Here is a 23063-nt window from a genome sequence, read left to right as displayed (position 1 = left end):
ACCCTTGAGATCCCTTTGCATCAAATGCGAGCAGGTATTCTGCTGTTCCTCAAGCGAATCCATTTTCATTATCTTTCCCCCCTCCCCCTCAGAGTAGCTAGACTTACAGCATTAAGACTGACATAAAACACCAACCAACCGCACACCGCGGCCCTCGACTTCCAGACACCTAGCACACACCTGTCTCTCCAGACATCCGGCGTGCTCCGCGCACGGTCCCTCCCCCCCGGAAACGGAAACGGAAGAGACGAGGAAAGCCCGGGAACCCACGATTGGTGGAGGGCTCTGTTTTCCGGCTGAGCGAGGGCCTATGGCCCGAGTCAACGGGCTTGCGGCGCCGTCGCTCTGGGCGGCTCGGCTCCCCATTGGTCTCTTGGGGCACCGCCCACCGGCGGCCCGGGATTCAGTGTGCTGCGCGCCGCTCCCTTCCCCTGCTGGGCCGGTCGGATCTTTCCCTGGGCGCCGGCCTCCCCGGGCCGTTCTGGGGTGGCCCGCGGCGGCGGGAGCCCTGGCTGGCAGCGCAGGTGAGCCTCGCGGCCGTTCTCCCTCTCGCCGACTCGGACTCGAGAGGTGAGTCCCGGTGCGCCCTGCCGCAGCCGCGGCTCACTGCGTGCTTCCCCCCGACACCGGTGGCGCGAGATGAGGAGGCCGCAGGGCGCAGGCTGGGGGATGCTGGGGAGCAGCCACCCCAACGGGGTGCCTCACCCGGGAGAGGCGCTGTCTGCGAAAGCCAAGGCTGTCCTGTGGCGAGAGGTCTCCTGCACTGACCGTGCCTGCTTTCCGGCTCACCCGGCCCTTTATTTGAGAAGAGAAATGAAAAGGAACTGTAACAAAAATGGCAGCGTTCTGCCAGAGGAGAGGGAACTCGGAGGGACGTGGCCCAAGGGATCGCGGGATGGAACGACTGCTGAAGTCTGTTCTGACGTCCCGGCCGGGTGTCCGTAAAGGTCTCCTTGGGGCAGTGCTTGGTTTTTAAAATGTGTTTACTCCCAGAGGAAAGTGCGTGGCTGCCAACACTTGGTGCTGCCTTGTAGTTGACTGTGAAGAGAATTGACCCTTTAGCCCTATAGATAATCACTCTCCGTTATAGATGCTCCCTGTGAATATCTGCATTTCATTGGTTGATTGTGGGTATGTGCATTCGTGTGGATGTTGGTGCATATGTGCGGGTAGTGTGTGTTAACTTTAGATGTCTTTTTGGATCGCTCTTAACTAAGGCTGGGTCTTACTGAAACCAGGTCCTTGTTGGTTAGCCAGCTTGCCTCAGGGATCCCCATTCTCCACCTCCCCAGTTCTGAGTGCTCCTCAACTTTGAAATGACTACAAGGATCTCAGCTCCCATTCTGACGCTTGCAGGACAAGCGCTCTTATCCACTGAGCTGTCTAGTCAGCCTCCCAGGTTGCTGTTTTATTGTGTATCTGTTAGGTAGTGTTTTTTTGAAGAATTGCCGAAAAGAAGGGGACATTCTCTTAAGAGGTCTTGGTAGAAATTTCAGTTGAGGTGATTTTGTTTGTATTACATAAAATATCTTAAAAATCAGAGATGTTGTATAAATGCATTTGAGGCTGAACAGGCATATCCTGCCTTTTTGACATTTCGATAACCTTGTTGCTGTCATTTACAAAGTTTGTGGCTGAGAACATCACAGTACAGTTACAGAAAATTTTGCAAAAAGCACTCATAATGTTTAAGCACGTTTACAACAAGGATTCATGGCTATCCTTGACTACATAGGGCTACTCACCTAGTGATTAAAATACTAGATCTGGGGATGGGACATAGCTATGATCCCACTACTCTTAAAACTGAGGCTGCCAAATCATGAGTTCAAAGCTGGCTTGTATTATAAAGTAAGACCTTCACAAGTAGTAAACTAAGGGACTAGGGGTGTAATACAGTTGATGAAGTGCTTGGCTTAGCACACTGGAAGCACGCAGCTCCACCCTGGCACTACATGTGCTGGTGAGCGTGACACAGGCCTGTAACCCTGTGGGAGCGTAATCAAAAGTTCAAGGTTATCTTTGGCTACGTGGTTGGAGACCAGTCTGGGACTCACGAGATAATTGTTTTACACACACACACACACAAACAAAGTAAAATAAAATGTAACAGGTAGTAGAGAGATGGCTCAGTTGGTGAAGCGCTTACTTTGCAAGCATGAGGCCTAGAACCTACATTTAAAAAAAATGGTGGCGGGGAGCTTGCCGTCCTAGAGAGGCAGAGACAGGTGGTTCCCAGGGCTTGCTGGTCAACCAGCCTAGTCTACGAGTCCTAGGCTATTGAGAGATCCTGTCTCAAAAAATAAGACGAATGGCTCCTGAGGTTGTCCTGACCTCTGTACTTACATGTACACAATTTAACCACCATAGGGAAGTGACCTGTGATAATATTTAATTACCTAGAATATTTTTATAAGAGTCCTTGAAAACTCACTCTCAAGAATTATTTATCTTTTGCTAATGAAAATTAGATAATATTCTTCTCTGTAGTCTGACCCTCCCCCACACTTTCTCTCCTCTCATTGCCTTTTAAGTTCAAAGCCATATGTTTTGTTTTGTGATAACATGTTATAAGTAGTTTTCAGAGAGGGTAATGAAAAAGGAACAAGCTATATAATCGACTGATCAGGAATTTAAGAATCAGTCAAAACTGAGTCTCTAAATTGTGTAAGTTTTGGTGAATCATTCAATATTTAACCAACAAGTTTACTTATTTATAAAGTAGAGTAATAGCACACATACACAAAAATGTACTTAAATCATACTTAGTTTCTGGAGTACCTGAAGGTGCCTGATATAGTATCTCACATAATGTATCAAAACAACAAAAACAGTGTTTACTCAAGTGTAAATTGTTAGTTTCTTCATACAGGTATCATATAGATGCATTACACATTTTGTCTAATATACTCAAATTATTTATGAAATGACCCAAGAAGGGTATGGTTTGCTAGATATGGTTCTGACTATGGATGAAATAGTTACTATTTTTTCCTACAAAATGTAACCTCTTAGAGCTCCCAAGGTTAAATTAGAATACTTGTAAAGAGCTAGGTTTGGTGGCACTTGAGAGGCAAAAGCAGAAGTTTGAACTCAGAGCTAGCCTTGGCTACATAACAACACTACAGCAGAAAACAAAATTCATAGTGAGTGCTTAGCTTTCTCCTCTAACCTGCTTCTTACCAGTCTAGACGGCTTTCTCAGTCTTACGTTCTTTAGCCTATTACTTTTCTGTTCTCTTCTTGCCACCATAGAAGTTTAAACTTCTTGAGAATAATTATCTACACATCATGCTGTTAAAACTCTTCACTTTCCTTCAATACTAGTTGATCTTAACTGACTCCTAGTTACAGGTGACTGAATATTCAAGATGCAGAGTGCATAGCACCTTACAAGGTAAAAGAAAAAGCCATTTAATTGCACTGGTTATTAAGCAAAAATTTAGCAGTATGATCTGTAATAAGTTGTGAGAGATAACCATGAAGTTTTTGGTGTTTGTTTTTTGAGGTTATTTGTTTATTTTTGTTCTGTTTTTCCAGAAGGAAAGGTAAAAATAGGATTTCCCGGTTTGGTTTTCAGATGCTGTGGTAAAGACTATGACCAAAGCAAGCTGGGGAGGAAAGGGCTTGGCTTACACGTCCCAGTCTCAAGCCATCACTGAGAGACATACAAATGGAATAATACATAGTATGGTCCTACCTTTAAAAAATGTTTAAATATGTGTGTTCATTTCCCAAATAAGTTTAATTAACTTGACCCTTGGTGTGACCCCTTCATCTCACAGACTTCCTGGCTTTGTTTAGGTTGGCTACAATGAGCGCACTGCAGTTAAAGGAAACCAAGGTGCCAAGCGTGCAGTTTGTGGGAGATGATGATGTTCTTAGTCACATTCTGGATAGAGAAGGAGGTATGCATGATTGTACAGTTGAAGAGATGCTTATGAATCATGTTGTTCTTAAAAACATTATAATATACAATAATCACTTAGTAAGACTTTTCTGATTTTTAATTTGCTTCTTTTGAAATTTAACTGTCAGTCAGTATAAAACCATAACGAATATGAAATGCTTAGTAGTAGCAGAAAATAACTACCCATTAACTCTTAAGTTTAAGGGGTATTTAATTTAGTATGTATTTAATTTAGTTCCATATTTTTTCTTAATGTTTATGGGGTTTTTGTCTGCCTTTATGTCCATATACCACATTTGTGCCTGGTGCCTACAGAGGCTAGAACAACATATTGCAATGAATACCACAGGGCTAGAATTACAGACACTTGTGAGCTACCATGTGGGTGCTAGGAACTAGACCTCTGCTAGAGCGGCAAGCACTCTTCCCTGCTGAGTCATCTCTCTAGCCTCTGACTTAGGACTTCTAATGAAAGAGAAAGCATTGACTTCCCCCAGCTTTAGTGCTGACCCTGCATTTAATGTAGTTTGTCTGCTGACATATATGTAGCATGCACATGGTGGTCAGAGGACAACTCTCTGGAATTGGTTCTCTCCTTCCACTGTTCTTTCATTAGGCTGGTGTGGTGCACCAGCCACCCACCAAGCAGCCATCTGGATAACTCTAATGTAATACTTAGAAAGAATTCACACCCCCGTGTCCTAATGTTTTGTGTATTTTTACAGGAACTAAATTAAAGAAGGAGAAAGCTCAGCTTTTGGTCAATCCCCAGAAAGTAATAAAGAAGGCAGACAGTGAGTTGGAGAAAAATGACGTGGAAGTTTTAGAGGATCAGAACTACGTGGAAGTCTTGGGAAGAAATATTCAAGGTATCCAGTTGGGGTGACACACACCCAGCTTTCGGCTAGTAACATGAACTGCTTTCAGAATGCACAAAAAATAACTCAGTATACTGCAAAGTCATATAGTACATACAGTTGTGTGTCTAAAGGCAGTTGTTTGTTTGTTTTGGTGCATTTTGTAAGGTCTGATTTTTTTAATTATGTGTGCAAATGTACCGGTGCCACTGAAGGCCAAAAAACGGGCATCAGCTGGGTTATAGGTGGTTGTGAGTCTCCCAAAATGGTTCTGGGAGCTGAACTCAGCTCTTCTACAAGATTAGTACATGTGCTTAACTACTGAACCGTCTCTTCAGACCCCAGCAAAATCCTTTTAGGTTAAAAAAAAGAAAAATAACTAGTCCTGTGACCCTCTCCAGCCGAGCCTCCTGAGTAGTTGTGATTATAGACATGTTCTATCATGCCACAGATAGGCATATTACTGCTTTTAGAGGAGAAAAGATTTATTTCAGTTCACAGATTCAGAAGATTCAACACATGGTTTCTTGGGGCCGTGCTATTGGGCAGGATTTAGTCTGTGGTTGCTTAGTCTGGTGCTCTTAGGCAGAACATCGTGGGGGTTGGTAGCATGTGCAGAGGAGAGCTCTTCCCTTCATGGTGAGAGGGAAGCAGAGGACAGTGACCTTTGAAAATCGCTTTTCAAATTAGATCATTTTATTGTTTCCTTGGTTCTCTCTGTACAAGTAGGAAGATTCATCCAAGTAGTGTTGCTCTCGCCTAGGCATGCTCACAGTGGGGATGGGGGTGGGTTTTATTGCTGTTGGTTTGGGTGTTTGGGTTTGGTTGGGTTTTTTTGTTTGTTTTTTGTTTTGTTTTTGAGATCAGCCTCAAACTCACTGAGATTCTCATGCCTCTGTCTCCTGAGTACTGGGATTAAATTCATTTACTACCAGGCTCAGCCTCTGTAAGCAACTTTTGAGTAACTGGCATCTTTACTATCAGAATTAATTGGGGGCAAGTTCCCAAAAGCTACATGCAGATCCTCTCATGCAAGCAGTTTTGGGGGGACAACAGTTATCATTAAAATATAAACAGTTAGAATTAAGCTGTTCCCTATTGTTAAGACAAGTGAGTATTCTAGTCTTTTACTATATTTTTGTGCTAAATCTTTAGATACATTCATTATTTCTTTAGAAAACTTCATAGTTAGAAGAGGATATTGTTCTAACATATCCAGATGGAATCAACATTTTTTTTTATTGGATATTTTCTTTATATACATTTCAAATGTTATCCCCGTTCCTAGTTTTCCCTCCGAAAACCCCCATCCCCTCTTCCTCCCAAGCTCATCAACCCACCCACTCCTGCTTCCTGGCCCTGGCATTCCACTGCACTGGGGCATAGAGCCCATAGGACCAATGGCCTCTCCTCCCATTGATGTTCGACTAGGCCATCCTCTGCTACATATGCAGCTGGAGCCATGAGTCCCACCATGTGTACTCTTTGGTTGGTGGTTTAGTTCCTGGGAGCTGTGGGGGTACTGGTTAGTTCATATTGTTCCTCTTATGGGGCTGCAAGCCCCTTCAGCTCCTTAGGTCCTTTCTCTAGCTCCTTCATTGGGGACCCTATGCTCAGTTCAATGGATGGCTGTGAGCATCCACTTCTGTATTCGTCAGTCATTGGCAGAGCCCATCAGGGGAGAGCGTTATCAGGCTCCTGTCAGCAAGCTCTTGTTGGCATCCACAATAGTGTTTGGGTTTGGTGGTTGTTTAAGGGATAGATCCCCAAGTGGAGCAGTCTCTGGATGGTCATTTCTTCAATCTCTGCTTCACATTTTGTCTCTGTAACTCCTTCCATGGGTGTTTTGTTCTCCCTTCTAAAAAGGATGGAAGTATCCACACTTTGGTCTTCCTTCTTCTTGAGTTTCATGTGGTTTGTGAATTGTATCATGGGTATTCTGAGCTTTTGGGTTAATATACACTTATCAGTGAGTACATATCATGTGTATTCTTTTGTGATTGGGTTACCTCACCCAGGATGATATCCTCCAGATCCATCCATTTGCTTAAGAATTTCATAAATTCATTGTTTTTAATAGCTGAGTAGTACTCCATTGTGTAAATACCACAATTCCACATTTTCTGTATCCATTCTTCTGTTGAGGGACATCTGGTGGAATCACAAGCTCTTGTACATGGTGGGCAGATGCTTTTCCGTTGATCTAGACCACTGCCTTCTTATATCTTACTCTTTCCCCTCCACCCCACTGACCAGGAACTCAAAAAGATTCACCTGCTTCTGGCTCCCTAGTTCTGAGATTAAAAGATGGCACAACCATGCCTGGCATGAATTTTTTTCTTCCTATTACTTGTCAACACATGTTTAGAGGTAATAGTGTTCCAGGTAATACATAGAAAATAGCATTTTCTGCATTTATCTCAATCCTTTTTTTAAAAAAAAAACTGATTTGAGAATTTTTTTAATTACCTTTCTTTTGTTATCTATCTATCTATCTATCTATCTATCTATCTATCTATCTATCTATGGGGTTTCTCTGTGTAGCTCTGGCTAGACTGGAACTCAATTTGTGGACCAGATTGGCCTGGAACTCACAGAGATCCTCCTGCCTCTGCCTCCAAAGTCCCTGGGATTAAAGGCGTGTGCCAGTACATCCTGGCTGACGTCTTGCTCGTTTTACATGGTTGCTGAGATTTGAATTTCTATCTTTATGACTACATAGAAAACATTCTCTTTTTTTTTTAAATTAATTTATTTATTATGTATACAATGTTTTGCTTGCATGTATGCTTGCATGCCAGAAGAGGGCACCAGATCTCATTACAGATGATTGTGAGCCACCATGTGGTTGCTGGGAATTGAACTTAGAAGGTCTGGAAGAGCAGTCAGTGCTCTTAACCACTGAGCTATCTCTCCAGCTCTAGGAAACATTCTTAACTGTGGAACTTTCCCTTCAGCTCTCTATTGTCATAACAGAAAACACACTAGTGTTTTGGGGGATTTTTTTGGCTTAAAAAACAAACAAACAAAACCAATAGTTTAAAAGTTATATTTAATTTGTTTATTTTGTGTGTTCAAATGTGGAGGTCAGAGAACAACTTAGGGGTTGATTCTCCCCTTTCAATATGCTGGTTCCAATGATCAAAGTCAGGTTGTCAGACTGTGTGGTGGCAGGTGTTTTTGCCCACTGAACCAACCATCTTGCTGGCCTGAGGTTTAAAACACAAAGAGGCATTTAACAAAGGATCCTTGCTTTTCCTGCATTGCCATTTTTAGATTTGGTATCATGTAGCCTAGGCTGGTTTTAAACTAGTGATCATCTTGTCTCCTCCTCATAAGTGTTAGAACTGCAGGCATATACCACCACATCTGGCTCTCACACAGAACTTTTATGATGAGTAAGAAAAGAAAGTCTGTTCACTAAGAACCCAGGATGGAGATGTTGGGAACTGACAAGTCTAATAGGAGTTAAGTCTCCTGAGGCATGCTACCCTAAGAGAAACAGCATTGAAGTGGCACTTAACAGATTGAACAGTGCTATACTTATACTATACCATTAGAATGAAATAAGATAGTTCTTGCAGCCGGGCATGGTGGTGCACGCCTTTAATCCCAGCACTCGGGAGGCAGAGGCAGGTGGATTTCTGAGTTCGAGGGCAGCCTGGACTACAAAGTGAGTTCCAGGACAGCCAGGGCTATACAGAGAACCCTGTCTCGGGGAAAAAAAAAAAAGAGAGAGAGAGAGAGAGAGAGTTCTTGCAAAAGCAGGTTATAAAAAAAGTATGTCCCCTGAGTGACTCTCAAACTTCTTGACTTTCTATATGACACAACCAAGGGAACTTTATCAAGAATCTCATGCTAGCTCCATGTCCGGGGAAAAAAGAGCACTTTATATTTATAAAGTTCCTCACTTCAGAGATTTTCCTTTTCTTTTCTCAGATTCTATTTTATTTATGGACATGTGGGTGTGCAGAGGGCATTGGATCTGCTGTGGGCTACCAGATGCAGGTGTTGGGAGTCCAAGTCAGATTCTCCGGAAGAGGGGAAGCATTTTTAACCACTGACCCATTTCTCCAAGTCAAGTTTTGTTTGCTAGGATAACAGAACTAGTGCAGATAGACTTTACATCCACTGTTGGTCCTTTTATAGCTCATAGTTTTACCTACGTGATTTAATTCTCATATTAATCTCTCCAGCCTAGAGAAAAATCTATAAATAACATGTTTCTTGTGGTGATGTTTAAATAAGATCAGTCAGTTTTCCTTGTGTGTATGTAAATATTTTGTATATAAATATCTTATGGTAAGCTTTTAGAAAGGTAGTAAGGGGTATAACTTTCAGATTTTAGCTGTTTAAAGTTTTGTCTTTTTCTTAACCTTTTTCCTCAGTGTATATTACATTTTCTTTTTTAGAATCCTTGGGAAACGGCTCTGCTGAAGATGGTAGGAATAAAGTTTATTCTTTTCAACACAGAAAACACCCTGAAGAGATGACTAAATTGGGTATGTTATTGTCTTTCTTCTGTAGTCACTGTAGACTAACACCACTATAGACTAACACTATCATCTTACTGTAATCTTAAAAGAATGATGAAATCAGTGGTTCTTAGAATTTAAAGAGTGAGACATTTCCTTAATAATGCCATTCACTGGTATGATGTCATACACCTAGAATTCCAAAACTCTAGACATAGAGACGGGAGTATCACAAGTTCAAAGACATCCTGAGCTGCTGTCACTTAAAAAGTCATATATGTGATAACAGTAGAAGTTATTACTGACCAAGTACTATAGGCCAGGATCAATGCATTGTGTAATATATATGTCTGTTTGCCTGTCTAAAGGAGCCTATGGTGTGCATTAAAATTACAGACACATTGCAGAGCCAGGTTTAGCTTTCAAAGCTTATACCGTTCTATTTCTACCCAGCTGCCATCACATTACTTATAAGCTACAGTGATTGCTCAAAGTAGAAAGGCATCTCTGGGGTTGAATCATGGAAGTTGGTGATGCCAATCCTTAAAATCAATAGAAGTTACTTTACTTCCCTTCTCAGTGTTCCCTTTGCACTTACTATCAGAAAGCTGGACGTGGTAGCATGTCCCTGTAATTCCAGCTACTCAGGAGGCTAAGGCAGGCACACAGCAGTCTGGGAGGCTTACCTGAGCAGAACAGTGGGAGCCTACCTAAAAATATCCATCTTTATGTCCATATGAAACCAGAAGGACCTCAGCTAGTCGTATGAACTGGGGTGACATTGCAGTGATAGATAGCTTTCCTTCTCCTGGCCTCCATCCAGTGAATCAGAGCCTTTTAATCCAAATGTTAGATTTTCTAAAGAGGACCACAGACTGAGCCCCAGGCACACCTAGAACACTGCAAAGGATGAGGGCCGTGCAGAAGAGATGGGGCAACACGGAGCTGCAGGCCTCCAAGAAGGCAGTGTCAGGGGGGTCCAAGCAGAGGAATGATTGCAAGGAAAATATTGCTTTTAAGTTTTTATATTAGCATATGTGGTTATACATAATAATGGACTTCATTATGCCATTTTGTCCATGTATGTCGTATTTCGCCACATTACCTTCATTCCTGATGATTCCTCCCTTTTCCAAATTAGTTCCCCTGATACTTGCATCAATCACTCTCCCCTCCCTGCCACTAATGAGTGTAATGAAGGTTACTTACATGGGTGAGTGATTATTTAGAAGATCGAGCAGCATGCCCATGGCGACAGCACACAACAAAGTCTCTTCCTCCCCTAGTGGTTACCTGTAGATTCTTGGGGACAGATGGGGCCTTGTGAGCTCTCCACACTAACAACTCTTAGGAAGCATCAGGACCCTGTGAGCCCCGAATTCCTAAATGACAAGTATTGATGGGTTCAGTTTTGTGCTCACTATGTGCAGGTAATCACAGCTGCTCCTGCTCATCCAGCATCTTGCCATGCATGAAGATGGCATGGAGCTGCTCTCCGCCCTTCCCTCAGCTCTTGCCTTCTTTCAGAGATGGTATCTGAGCCTTGGAGGTGGAAATACTTTGATGGCTGAGCATTGAGTATCCACTTACTGCTAGTACTTAGGCCCTTTACAGATCCCTGTAAGAACAACTGTCTACTACAAAAAGAAGACTCTATGATCAAAAGCAAAGGAAGTCTCAAAAAGCAAGACCATAAAAAGCAAATAAACTATAACAACAACAGCCACAACCACAAACCACACAGTGACTTATAGATCAGGAAAGTAAGAAAGAGAAGTTCTGTGGAGTTGTGAGTGTCTTAGTTAAATTTCAAGATTAGAAGATAAATATGGTAACAGAGCTAGTAAGTGCATATAGGCCAGGAAGATAGCTGAAATTTAAATATAGCTCTTCTTTCTTCACTTAAAGAATAAAAGAAGTAGGCTGGTGAAATGGTTCAGCAGCTAAAATTATGTACTGCCTTTGCAGAGGACCCAGGGTTGGTTCCTAGCACCCTGATCAGGCAGCTCACAAACACTGTAACTAACTGTGGGGTGTCTGATGCCCCAGGCACTGTGGGTATCAGTATTTAAAACATATATAATTACATAATTAGAAATGATGAAGACAAATCATAAAAAGAATAAAAGAAGTAAAGTAATTTGATTTATGTGTACCATTGTATGATTCATACATTTGGGATGTAAATTTGTTCCCTCATATGGTCTCCACATGCTTGTCACAGTGTAAGAGTATAAGTATCATTGCAACAAAGATTAGATGTTTTATTTAAAATATCACCTAGAAGCCCAACGTTTCATCTGGTGCTTACCCAAAGAAGCAGCCATCTGTTCAACACCGTATTATATTTTATGCATCTTTCCTATGAACAGTTTTAAACACAGGAACACCACTCTTCATAGAAAGTTTAAGAATTTTAAAACATAACTTTAACAACATACAGTTTTTACTTGGTATTTAGATCCCAACTTGTTACCCTTGTATCACCTAAGGAGGTTTTGGCTATAATATATGTGATCAGAAAAGGAAGAAGGGCTGGGCATAGTGCAAGCCTATAACCCCAGCACTTGAGGCAGAGGCAGGTGGATCTCTTGAGTTGGAGGCCAGCCTGGTCTGCAGAGTGCGTTCCAGGACAGCCAGGGCTACACAGAGAGAAACCCTGTCTCAAACAAATAAAACAATAAGAGAGAAAATGATAAGCATGTCAAAGGAGAAAGGAGTGGGAAGTGCATAAGCTGTTGGTGAGCTTCAAGTAAGTCTTTCCGCTTTGCTGTTTTAGAAATGTGTGTATCCTCCTTGGGAGATTTAGATGCTAGGAAGGAGTTAGATGGCTCAGCAGTGAAAGGCATTTGCCATAAAGCATGACAAACTGAATCTGACCTCCAAGACCCTCATTTTGGAAAGAGAAAACTTAACTTTTCTGACTTCATATACACACTGTGGCATACATTCATCACACCCACACACAGAAATACAAATGAGTGAATATAATGTTTTTAAAGATAAAAACATTCTGGGAAGACAACGGCTTTTTTTAAAAGTCGTACTCTTAATATGGGTAGGTTTATATATCTTTCTAATAAAAGTAATACAGGTGTTTGTTTTAAGGAGTTCATATAAGTGAAAGCTACTTTGCTCTCTGTCTGTTGATCACAAAAGTGCTTTTTTTTTCCCGATTACAGCTTTAGAACTAGCAAAATCTTCAGGAAAAAAGGATCCACTTGACTCAAATGATCCTGAAATCACAAAAAAAATTGCTCTAAAAAGCAAAGGTAAGAAACCATCAGGTGATCTGTGTGTGGTACTTTTTTTTTCCCTCAAGTCTAAGTGAATTTTCATATATTTTCTTGTTTTCAGAAAATGTATTTAACAGAATGCAATTTTTAATATATCTATACATATCAATCAATAAAGGGCAGAAAGTCATCTGTGCCACCCTATATTGGGAGAATTGATGAGGACACCTAAAACAATCAAGTCCTATAATCATTTTTCTGAGTTAGCCAGTTTCTCATGCAAGGTTTGGAAGTTGAATGACTTGTTGCAAATTGCATAGCATCTATTTTTGAATTACCCATTCCAGATAAGAGAGACAATGTGCTTTCTGGTCCAAATGAAAAAGGCTCGGTGTTTTGCTTCCCTGTTAGAATGCCATAGAAATTCAAGAATGCTGCAAAATGTTGCCTCTGGTTTGAGTAGCCATATAATTCTTGGTGACCATTTAGCCTGTAGTTAAATGGAAATTCAGTACAATACGGTGGCCTGAGTGTAAAACGTGCCGCTTTGCTGGCCACAAAACTATGTCATGATCTATGATGAAGTATTTGTAGTAAAAATGACCTTTGTTCCATTTAGGGCATTCTACTTCAGAGAAAGCTCCCCTGGTGGTAAGTAACTGACAAAACAAGCAAGTGTGATGAATGATAGCTTTCTGTCTTCATTTTCAGTGTTATAATTATGGGCATTTGCCAGTTACATACCTGCAATCTGAGGTTCATAAAGGACAAATGACTTACAGAGTACCTCACTTAGAATAAAACTGGAAAATGAACCCTGGCTTCCCCTTACATAACTGTTGTCTGTTCTTTCTGCTTTTTCACTATCCTGGGTATTTTTAACTTAGTAGACCTGACCTAGGAATTTGATGAGTTCAGTTTTGTATTTATAATGTTCTCCTCTTATAGTATTTGTTCCATTAAAGTCTATATTGGCTTAGGTAGGTTCATTCCAGTTTAGCCAAAAGTAATCCACAGTTTTTGTCTCCTTTGTGTTGTAGTGATTTTGATTTTTCACTGCGCCTTGTCAGGTGATGCTTAGGTGTGGGTAAGCCTCAGTAGTGGTAGAAGAATCCAACATCTGAAATGTCAGTGGTGTCTGCATCTGGCCTGTAATGACTAAAGAATTAGACATACCTGGGCTTAGGTAAAGGGACTCATTCTGTAAGGAGTGAACAGAGATGTCCAATACCAACATTGTAGCCTGGAAGCCTATAGACAAATGGTTAGATATGTCAGCCATTGACTTTAGCAATGTTTCCTCAATGTGTTGTGTTTGATCATTATAAAAGAAAAAACTGGGGCAGCATGATGGTGTAGTAGAAATTATTAATAAGTCCCAGCCCAGGCCTTCTATCCCACCTTTGGTTATTGAGTTCCTGGATGAAAAACACACCCACAGCCTTTATTTATATTTCTAATATGCTTTAAGCAGCACAAGAGCTAGGCAGCTACCTAGCCTCCACACTGTTAGAATCTACTTTCCTATTGATAACCCTGAGTTCTTACTTACTCACTGTGTTCCATCTCTTAACTCCCAATTGGGCAGCCCTAGGACCATGATATCTTGACCCTTCTCCCATGATGGCCTCTCCTTCTCCTTCCTGCCCATTCTTCTGCTTCTCCTCCAACCCCAAGGCTGGGAAACCTCGGCCCCACCTGTGATTCTCCTGTCTAGCTATTGGCTGTTGGCATCTTTATTTACCAATCAGAAATTACTGGTGGCAGGGTCACAGGGGTTGTGTGCAGACTCCATGTCTTGGGGGGTCCACATTTAGCATTACTGACCAAGCTCACTTAGTAAACAGTCACAAGTGAGGGAGTGAGTATTAAAGAAAAAGAGACAATTAGACAACATCATAGTATGACTCCAACAAATGCTAAAGCAGGTTTAATTTCTCTCAGTCTATATATATCATTCTAGATATATGCAAAGAATAAGGTCAGTTCTAAGGCATAAACACAGTAGTCAAGGATCAAACAAGGCATAAATAAAAGTTCCATGGTCACTGTTTCTAGGGATCTATCAAGGTGATCAGGATACAAGGAACACATTCCTCAGCTGTATTTTTCTTGAGCTTACTTCCTTGTCCTAGCCCAATGTCAGATATTCTTGCCAAATTTGTAAAAAGTGGACCCTAGAACTCTCCACATCTCCCTTTTTATTTCATAAATAACACTTCGTCTATCTTAGGTTGTTCTGACAAGAATGCCTTCCTTACCTGTCATTGAAAATGCATTATCCAAGGCAATGCACTTCTGTCTTAGGTTGGTAAGGCCTTGGTTATATTCAGAAGACAACCAAAGGGGAATTAAAATCTTGAGCTTGTAATTGAATTGTAAACTGCCAATGTTCCATTAGCTTTGTATATAGTTAACTATAATTTTTAAAAGTGTCTTTTTACAATATCAGAGCATAACTATAATTTTGGAAGAAAAAACCAATTTTTAACAGTGTAAACAATCTAGTCTCTCGAAAATCATACCAAGTATATTATTTTCATGTTACAAAGTTTGGCTGCCAGTTCTTGTATATGGATGCATGACCGTGCAGCTTTTAATACCTCATTAAAGAAACATTGTTTTAAAATCCTATCTTTTATAAGTCTGGTTTCTAGGATAAGAATTACATAAAATATCATCCCAATTTAGAGGCCTCTCTAGAGACATGTTTCCCTGGGTTGGTTCGTGCCATGTGTTGTTGCCCAGAATGACTCCAACCCTGAGTTACCAGTTTTAAGCCAACTTTCTGTTACCAATGTTTCAAAATTTTAACTATATCCAATAACTTATAAGCCAATTATCTATAACCAAGACATGTAGAACATATTTATACATTTAGAACCAGTCAGAAACAAAGATGAAGCGGCTGCACATTTACATATTTAGACTAGATGGACCAAATTTTCTTAGTTTTTCTAGCTGTAATTTCAAGGGAGGAGCACCTTGCCAATCTGCTGAACCCAAATGTCCTAGCAGATAAAGTTTTAACTAGTTTTTCTTCTGAATATGAAACACAGAGCAACAGTCAAGCAACAAAACAAAACCACAGACATAAACTGACAGAAATGGACAGACTGGCACGACAAGGACAGACATTAGACAGAGAGGGAAGAAAACCAGATGTCCCAATGAAAACCCAGAACCACTCTAGCATTCTAGAGGATGTCTTCTGACCTCCTCTTGACTTTACTGTCTCTCTAAGCATATGTACAAAAAGCCTGCTACCATTACCCTGTCCCGTTTTTACAAGGTTTACTCACCACTGGCCCGAATTTTCTTTATTTTTCCTTTGCTTGCTTCCTTTTCCTGAGGTGTCCTTCACTGAACCCTTTGTACTCAAGCCACAACACCTGACCAAGCCAGCTCAGTCAGACATACTTTAAAAAATGTTATTTCTGCTTTTGCTTGCTTGCCTGCCTGCCTGCTTGCTTTTTTTTTTTTTTTTTTAAAAGGGAAAAAACTACAGGGGCTGGTGAGATAGTTCAGTGGGTAAAGACACTTGCTGCCCAGTCTGATGATCTGAGTTCAGTCTCTGGGACCCACGTGGTACAAGAAAATTGATTTTGCAAATTGCTCTCTGATCCCTATATGTACAAATATGTTCACACACACACACACACTTATTTAAATAAGTAATTAAGTATGATAATTTTTTAAGGAAAGAAAAGAGAGGCAACTTGAAAATCTTGGCTGCTCTCAGCAAAGAGGAATGTCAGGCAGAGAGGAAAAGAACCATGTTCTTTGAGTTAGATAAGGAGCTTAGGTCACTTTTTATCTTCTAGTTTAAACCCTGGCCAGGCTCAAGTCCAGAAAAACATCAGACTATTCTTTGCAAGGTCTGTGGGTCAAACATGATGGACAATTACTCATTTATAGGACCAAAACGTGGTGTTCAAAAATCTATAGGACAAAAAATGGATTGTTCGAAATCTTTTGGGTTTCTCCTTTTTTTTTTTTTTTTTTGATACAGGGTTTTTGTGTGCAGCCCTGGCTGTCCTGGATCTCACACTGCAGGACCAGGCTGGCCTCGAACTCAGCAATCTGTGTGCCACCACTGCGCAGCCCTTTCTTTTTTTCATGTTATTTGGGGGGAGGGGGGTGTTGCTGGGTTGGTTTGATTTAGATAGAGTCTCACTATGTAGCCTTGGTTGTCCTGGAGCTCCTTTTGTAGACATAACCGGTCTTTAACTTATAGACATCTGTCTACCTCAGCCTATTGAGTGCTGGATTAAAGGTATTCATCACTATAAGTCAATTTCTAATGATTATATTAGGTAGCAAGGTCTGACCTTTCTCTTCAACTTTGTAATCTGCCAGGGTATTATTTCCTTTCCTGTTGCTGTGACAAAACAACATGACCAAGGCAGTGACAGAAGAGTTTGTTTGGGCTTGCAGTCCCTGAGGGTTAGAGTCCATGATGCTGGAGCAAAGGCAGCAGGTGGCAGGCATGGCTGCTGGAGCAGATGCAGAGGGCTCACATCGCAAACCATAAGCACAAAGCAGAGAACTTAACGTCTTTAAACTCTCAGACCTTAGCAGAGTGGCATTCATCCTCCCTCAGGGCCACACCTCCTAACCCTACCTAAACAATGCCACCAGCTGGGACCAGGTATTCCGACGCACAAGACTGTGGGGAACATCTCCTTCAAACACCACAGTCGGTTCCTATTACGTCTCTCAAACTCCATCATAGGCAAGCAATAATAGCACTCGGGGTGAATTCCTATTTAAGAGGGCTGTCTGTTGGGCTGTCTGTATCAAGAGAGCTTTGTAATTTACCACATGTAACTTGGATTCAAGTCCCTGTAATCTAGAGAATGCAGAACACAGAAGGAAAATATAAAACTGCTTAAGAGACCTTGAAAAGTATCGTAGTCACTGTTCTATTATTGTGAAGAGACACCGTGGCCAAGGCACAACTCTTTATAAAAGAAAGCATTTAACTAGGGCCTTTCTTACAGTTTCAGGGACTTAATCCATTGTCTTAGAGCAGGGAACATGGCAGCAAGCAGGAGTGAAACTAAAGTAGCTGAGAGCTACCTCCTAATCTGCAGGTAGAGAGGGGGACTGGGCCTGGCATGAGCTCCTGAGCTTCAGAGCCCTCTTTCTCCAACAACGCCACACCTAATCTTATGGGAGAGTTCCACTCACTGGTGACTAAGCATTCAAATATATGAGCCTATGGGGCCATTCAGACCACCATAAAAAGAGGCCATATGAGAATTTATTCACTTATTTATTTGCTTATTTATGTCTCAGCAACTGGAAAGTGAATGCAAAAGCAGGGGTCCCTATGGCCTGATGGCGGAAGCCAAAGCAGACAGAAAGGATGGAGCACAGGGGCCTGACAGTGCTGGGGGCTTTTCAGACAGAGGACGGCAGGCCTGGTGCCTCTAGGCAGACAGGGCCGCAGCCTCCGTCCTCTGTGGCTTCCTGCTAGTGCCAGTTTGTCCAGCCTGACAACAGCATGTTCTGTTTTGTTTACTTCTGGGATTGGTTATTTGCTATTATATTATTGGTTATTCATATTACTTACTATGCTTTTTAAATTTTTAAACAGAACAATAACAAAACTGAATTTCTGTCAACACAACCTCATAATTTAAGGAAAAGAATAATAGGTATGTATTTTTATGTGAAGTTTTGTTGTTTGTTTGCTTTGCCTTTTTTGAGACAATATCTCATATAGCCCAAGCTAGCTTCAAGTACTGTCCATACTTGGCTGGCTTTAAGCTCCCCTCATCCTACCTCTACTTCCCAAATGTTGAGATTACAGGTGTGCACCTAGGTCAGAGTCGATGGTGGTAAAGCACGCAGGTTCTGTACATCCACTGTGTGACGTCTCTGTCCTGGGATGCTCACTTCCTGGCTCTTCTGTCTTCACCTTCATTCGTGTACGAGTGTAATGTTGGTACCACCTTAGAACTGCTTGAGGTAAGGGACATCAGCCATGCTCAGGATAGTGTCACTTGTGCTTAAGCTTAGACAGTGTGAGTGTGACCATTGATTATAGCAGTTCCCACTGTCTTTCCTGATGCTTTTTGTGAGAGAAAGGATGCTCATGTTTCTAGACTGTAGGGCTGCATCCATACCTACAAAGCCACATCTTGTCGGGTTTTTTTTCCTCTTAATATGCATATGTGTTAACATGCCAACTCTGCACAATAGGGAATCCTCCTATCACTCAAAGTAAAAACATACTGACTTGGTTAAAGTTATGACACCAACACTTTGGGAGTTAAACATAACCCTATATTTATTTTGTTGAATATAAAGCCAGTGCTATCTCGGGGCTGGTGAGATGGCTCAGTGGGTAAGAGCACCCGACTGCTCTTCTGAAGGTCCAGAGTTCAAATCCCAGCAACCACATGGTGGCTCACAACCATCCGTAACAAGATCTGATGCCCTCTTCTGGAGTGTCTGAAGACAGCTACAGTGTACTTACATATAATAAATAAATAAATCTTTTAAAAAAAAAAAAAAAGCCAGTGCTATCTTTATTTGGAAAGTATAGAATAAGCTCCTGTTTCTGGGAGAGTGGTGGGAGCGATGGTGTCTTGTAGAGGGCATACTTTGTGAATCAGCTGTGGAATGCAGCCATGTGTGCTTCAGACCTTTCAGCATTGATGCAGACAGATGATTCACAGCGTGCAGTGTCTGCAGTCACAGGGGTCATGATTGACACAGCAGCTCAGCGGTATCATTCAAGGCCTTGCTTCTTTCAAGCTTTACATTGCCACTAGCATTTTTCATCTTTAAGATTGATTCTTCTTGGGCTGGTGAGATGGCTCAGTGGTTAAGAGCACTGGCTGCTCTTCCTGAGGTTCTGAGTTCAATTCCAAGCAACCACATGGTGGCTTACAACCATCTGTAATGGAATTTGATGCCCTTTTTTCTCTTTCTTTCTCTCTCTCTCTCTCTCTCTCTCTCTCTCTAGATTTATTTTGTTTTATGTATATGAGTACACTGTAACTGTACAGATGGTTGTGAGCCATCATGTGGTTGCTGGGAATTGAATTTAGGACTTCTGCTCTCTCTGGTCAACCCCGCCCACTCTGAACAACCCCGTTCCTCTGGCCCAAAGATTTATTAATTATTATAAATAAGTACACTGTAGCTGTCTTCAGACATACCAGAAGATGACGTCAGATCTCATTATGGATGGCTGTGAGCTACATTTGGTTGCTGGGATTTGAACTCAGGACCTTTGGAAGAACAGTCAGTGTTATTACCTGCTGAGCCATCTCACCAGCCCTTGATACTCTCTTTTGGTGTGTCTGAAGACAGGGACAGTGTACTGATACATAAAATAAATAAATCTTTTTAAAAAATTGATTCTTCATAGTCAGAATACTATCTGTTGCATAAGCAGGTAATTTCCTTTCCCACGGGAAGAAAATCCAGAAGCTTTCAGTAATTCACAAATCTTGGTGGACAAAATAGTTTCAAGTGTGTGAATGAAAGCAAGAATTTGGCAGAAGGAAAAGGTGATTATCACAATGTGTGGGACACATTACCACACTGTCCAAAAGAAGAGCTCTATTAGTAAAGAAAAGGACAGAGAATATTAAGTATAACTGATATTTTACTGATAATCTTATCAGTTGTTTTAGATAGATTTCAGGGGACAGAGAGATTGCTCACCAGATAAAACACTTACTTTACATGCATTCAAATAAGAATTTTAATCCCCAGACCCCATAAAAACATGGGTGGATGTGTAACCTCTGTTATACCAGTATGCAGGGTGGCTAAGTCAAGGTCCCCTGAGCAAGCTGGGCACATTCCAGGCAGGAAACCCTGCCTCAGTATATGGAATGGGAATGATGGAGACACCTAAGTCAACCCAGAACCTGCATCTGTACATGCATAGAAGGGCACCTACATAAATATATGCCACCCCGTGCCTGCACACAGTTGCACTCATCCATATAAACAGTCCATTCCAATATAATTTTCCAGTAGGTCAGTCAGGCATGCTTATGCTGAGATAATGTATACAATTAGCTGTGAAATTATAAGGAAGCAATGACAAAATTATAATTCAAATCTCTTACTTCAAAGCCCACATTCTTGATTTCCTCCCAATGGCTTTTCTGTCAGCCTGTCAAATTTTCCAACTGCTTTTACCCTGCTACAGCGTCAAGGTCTCATTGTGACAGTGAGAGTGAGTATTCTGATTCCAGCTCAGAGGACGATGAAGAGGCTACGAAAGACGATGAAGAAGACATTAATGCGGTCAGGCTCTCTCAGAAGAGTCAAGATCAGAATAGACTACTTCCAGCTCCTGTTTCCAAAGAGACACTGCCTAAGAAAAAGAAAAGAGACAAAGCGGTGAGTGCAGATGGAGCCTTGGGCCTTAAAGGAGAGTTGTGTGCAGTCCCCTCAGTAGGCTGCCTGACACGGGCAAGTCTGCGGCAGGGCCAGCAGTCATTTTCCTTACTTTTCTGTGCTGCTTTACACATGAATTCCCACACATACTTGTTTCTGTCCTTGAACTTTCTTTTTACTCCTGGGTACACATTCACGGTCAATGCTGTAATATACATAGCGTCTCTATATTATGTAGCCTTGGCTGCCCTGGCACTCACTCTGTAGACCAGGCTGGCCTTAAACTCACAGAGATCCTCCTGCCTCTGCCTCCCAAGTGATGGGATTAAAGCTGTGTGTCTCAACACCTACTGATTAGTCTATTGTTTTGTGTTTTATGAAAGTTATTAACATTTATTGATAGAATTAAATTATCTTTGATCCTTGACCAGTGTACTATTTCTTTAAAAATCCTGACAGTAATGTATTGTTGTTTGGCATGTTGGCACACACATGAATTCTACAGCTGTCTGGGAAGCTGAGGAAGGAGAATTTCTTGAGCCCAATGTTAACTAATATTAATATATAGATTTTATATAGCACAAATATCTGAAATTACTTAGCCCTAACTTTCCTTTGTCCATTTCAGAGTGACTTGGTAGAAGAATATTTTGAAGCCCATAGTAGTTCAAAAGTCTTAACATCTGATCGAACGCTGCAGAGGCTGAGGAGAGCCAGAGTGGATCAGGTAGGCTGTGAGTGTGTTACCAGCATTGTCTTCTGTGACCTGAGAGCACATCAGAGAGAAGTGAGCCTGAGCAGGGTCAGCGCCCCGATACAGTAAAGCACACGCTAATACGCTGTGCTCATTAATTGTTTGATACAGTAAAGCACACGCTAATACGCTGTGCTCATTAAATGTTTGATACAGTAAAGCACACATTAATACGCTGTGCTCATTAAATGTTTGATACAGTAAAGCACACGCTAATGCACTGTGCTCATTAAATGTCTGTTGCGTGAATTAGATGATTAGAATTCTATTTGACATAATTTTACCTGTTTTCTTTTGTATTTTTTTAGATTTAGATTCAGGATTTAGAGTAACTATGGAGGTCATAGCTTTTTGATAACCAGGTACTACTGCTCTGTTCCTCACTGTAATCATTGGCCTTTACAAAACAAAACCTGTAGCCAACTGCTCACTATCACCAGCTTTGCAGAAGGTGTCTTCCTTGCTCTTTTGGGGCTGGTGAGATGGCTCAGTGGGTAAGAGCACCCGACTGCTCTTCCGAAGGTCCTGAGTTCAAATCCCAGCAACCACATGGTGGCTCACAACCACCCGTAACAAGATCTGACTCCCCCTTCTGGAGTGTCTGACGACAGATACAGTGTACTTACATATAATAAATAAATAAATAAATAAATAAATAAATAAATAAGGAGCGGACAGCACATCAAGACCGGGAATGGGCAGCAGTAGTCTAATCCCCTGAGTGTCTGACGACAGATACAGTGTACTTACATATAAGAAAGAAAGAAAGAAAGAAAGAAAGAAAGAAAGAAAGAAAGAAAGAAAGAAAGAAAGAAAGAAAGAAAGAAAGAAAGAAAGAAAGAAAGAAAGAAGGAGCAGACAGCACATCAAGACCGGGAATGGGCAGCAGTAGTCTAATCCCCTGAAAATTGACTTTTCAGGTATAAGTGTGTGGATGAAAATAATACTGCCAAGTTCATACTCAAGTCAATCTCTCACAGCCTAGGGTGATAGATAGCGGTGCTTTCCGTATCCTATCTGCTCTAGACACCAGAAGCCACGAGCGCTTAAGATGAGGCTCATTTCTCTTTTAAATGTGTAAATAAAACTATAGGACCTGATATTTGGGATTTTGATTGTAACTTTCAGTAGTGGAAGTGTGTTTGAGTCGGTGAGGTGTCTCAGCAGGTAAAGACACTTAGCACAAAGCCTGGTTCTGACATCAGAACCTACATGGCAGAAGGACAGAACTGACTTCTCAAGCTGTTCTGTGGTCTTCACACGTGTGGTGTACTGTGGCACATATGCGCTGGTGCATACGAGTAAAACAGTGTGTTCTCTGTTTGTCTGTTAAACCACAACAAGGCAGCACTAGAGTAAAGATGCAAACTCCTTTTCATAGGATTTTCAAATGTGTTTGATTTACCAGCTTGAAATTCCAAAGTTTTGGGCTCGCTACCATCAGTGTTTTATAGTACTG

General features: G+C 41.4%; 1 protein-coding gene across 2 annotated transcripts in view; it reads left to right on the top strand.

The window, feature by feature from the left end:
- The first annotated feature begins 448 nt into the window (after positions 1 to 448).
- Positions 449 to 23063, top strand: part of Orc2 (origin recognition complex subunit 2) — a 36076-nt gene continuing 13461 nt past the window's right edge. The window contains exons 1-9 of one of the 2 annotated variants that reach the window (XM_029539076.1): positions 449 to 524; positions 3804 to 3907; positions 4635 to 4778; positions 9179 to 9268; positions 12424 to 12513; positions 13097 to 13128; positions 18080 to 18140; positions 20660 to 20853; positions 21479 to 21577. In XM_029539076.1, the coding sequence (XP_029394936.1) occupies positions 3814 to 3907; positions 4635 to 4778; positions 9179 to 9268; positions 12424 to 12513; positions 13097 to 13128; positions 18080 to 18140; positions 20660 to 20853; positions 21479 to 21577 (804 nt within the window). In that variant the 5' untranslated portion in view covers positions 449 to 524; positions 3804 to 3813. Of the gene's footprint in view, positions 571 to 3803; positions 3908 to 4634; positions 4779 to 9178; positions 9269 to 12423; positions 12514 to 13096; positions 13129 to 18079; positions 18141 to 20659; positions 20854 to 21478; positions 21578 to 23063 lie in introns of both variants that reach the window. The other variant, XM_029539075.1, reaches the window with a different exon arrangement.

Source organism: Mus pahari, chromosome 5, assembly GCF_900095145.1.
Source record: "Mus pahari chromosome 5, PAHARI_EIJ_v1.1, whole genome shotgun sequence".
In the NCBI taxonomy this organism is placed as follows: domain Eukaryota; kingdom Metazoa; phylum Chordata; class Mammalia; order Rodentia; family Muridae; genus Mus; species Mus pahari.
This window is presented reverse-complemented; position numbering and strand designations above follow the sequence as displayed.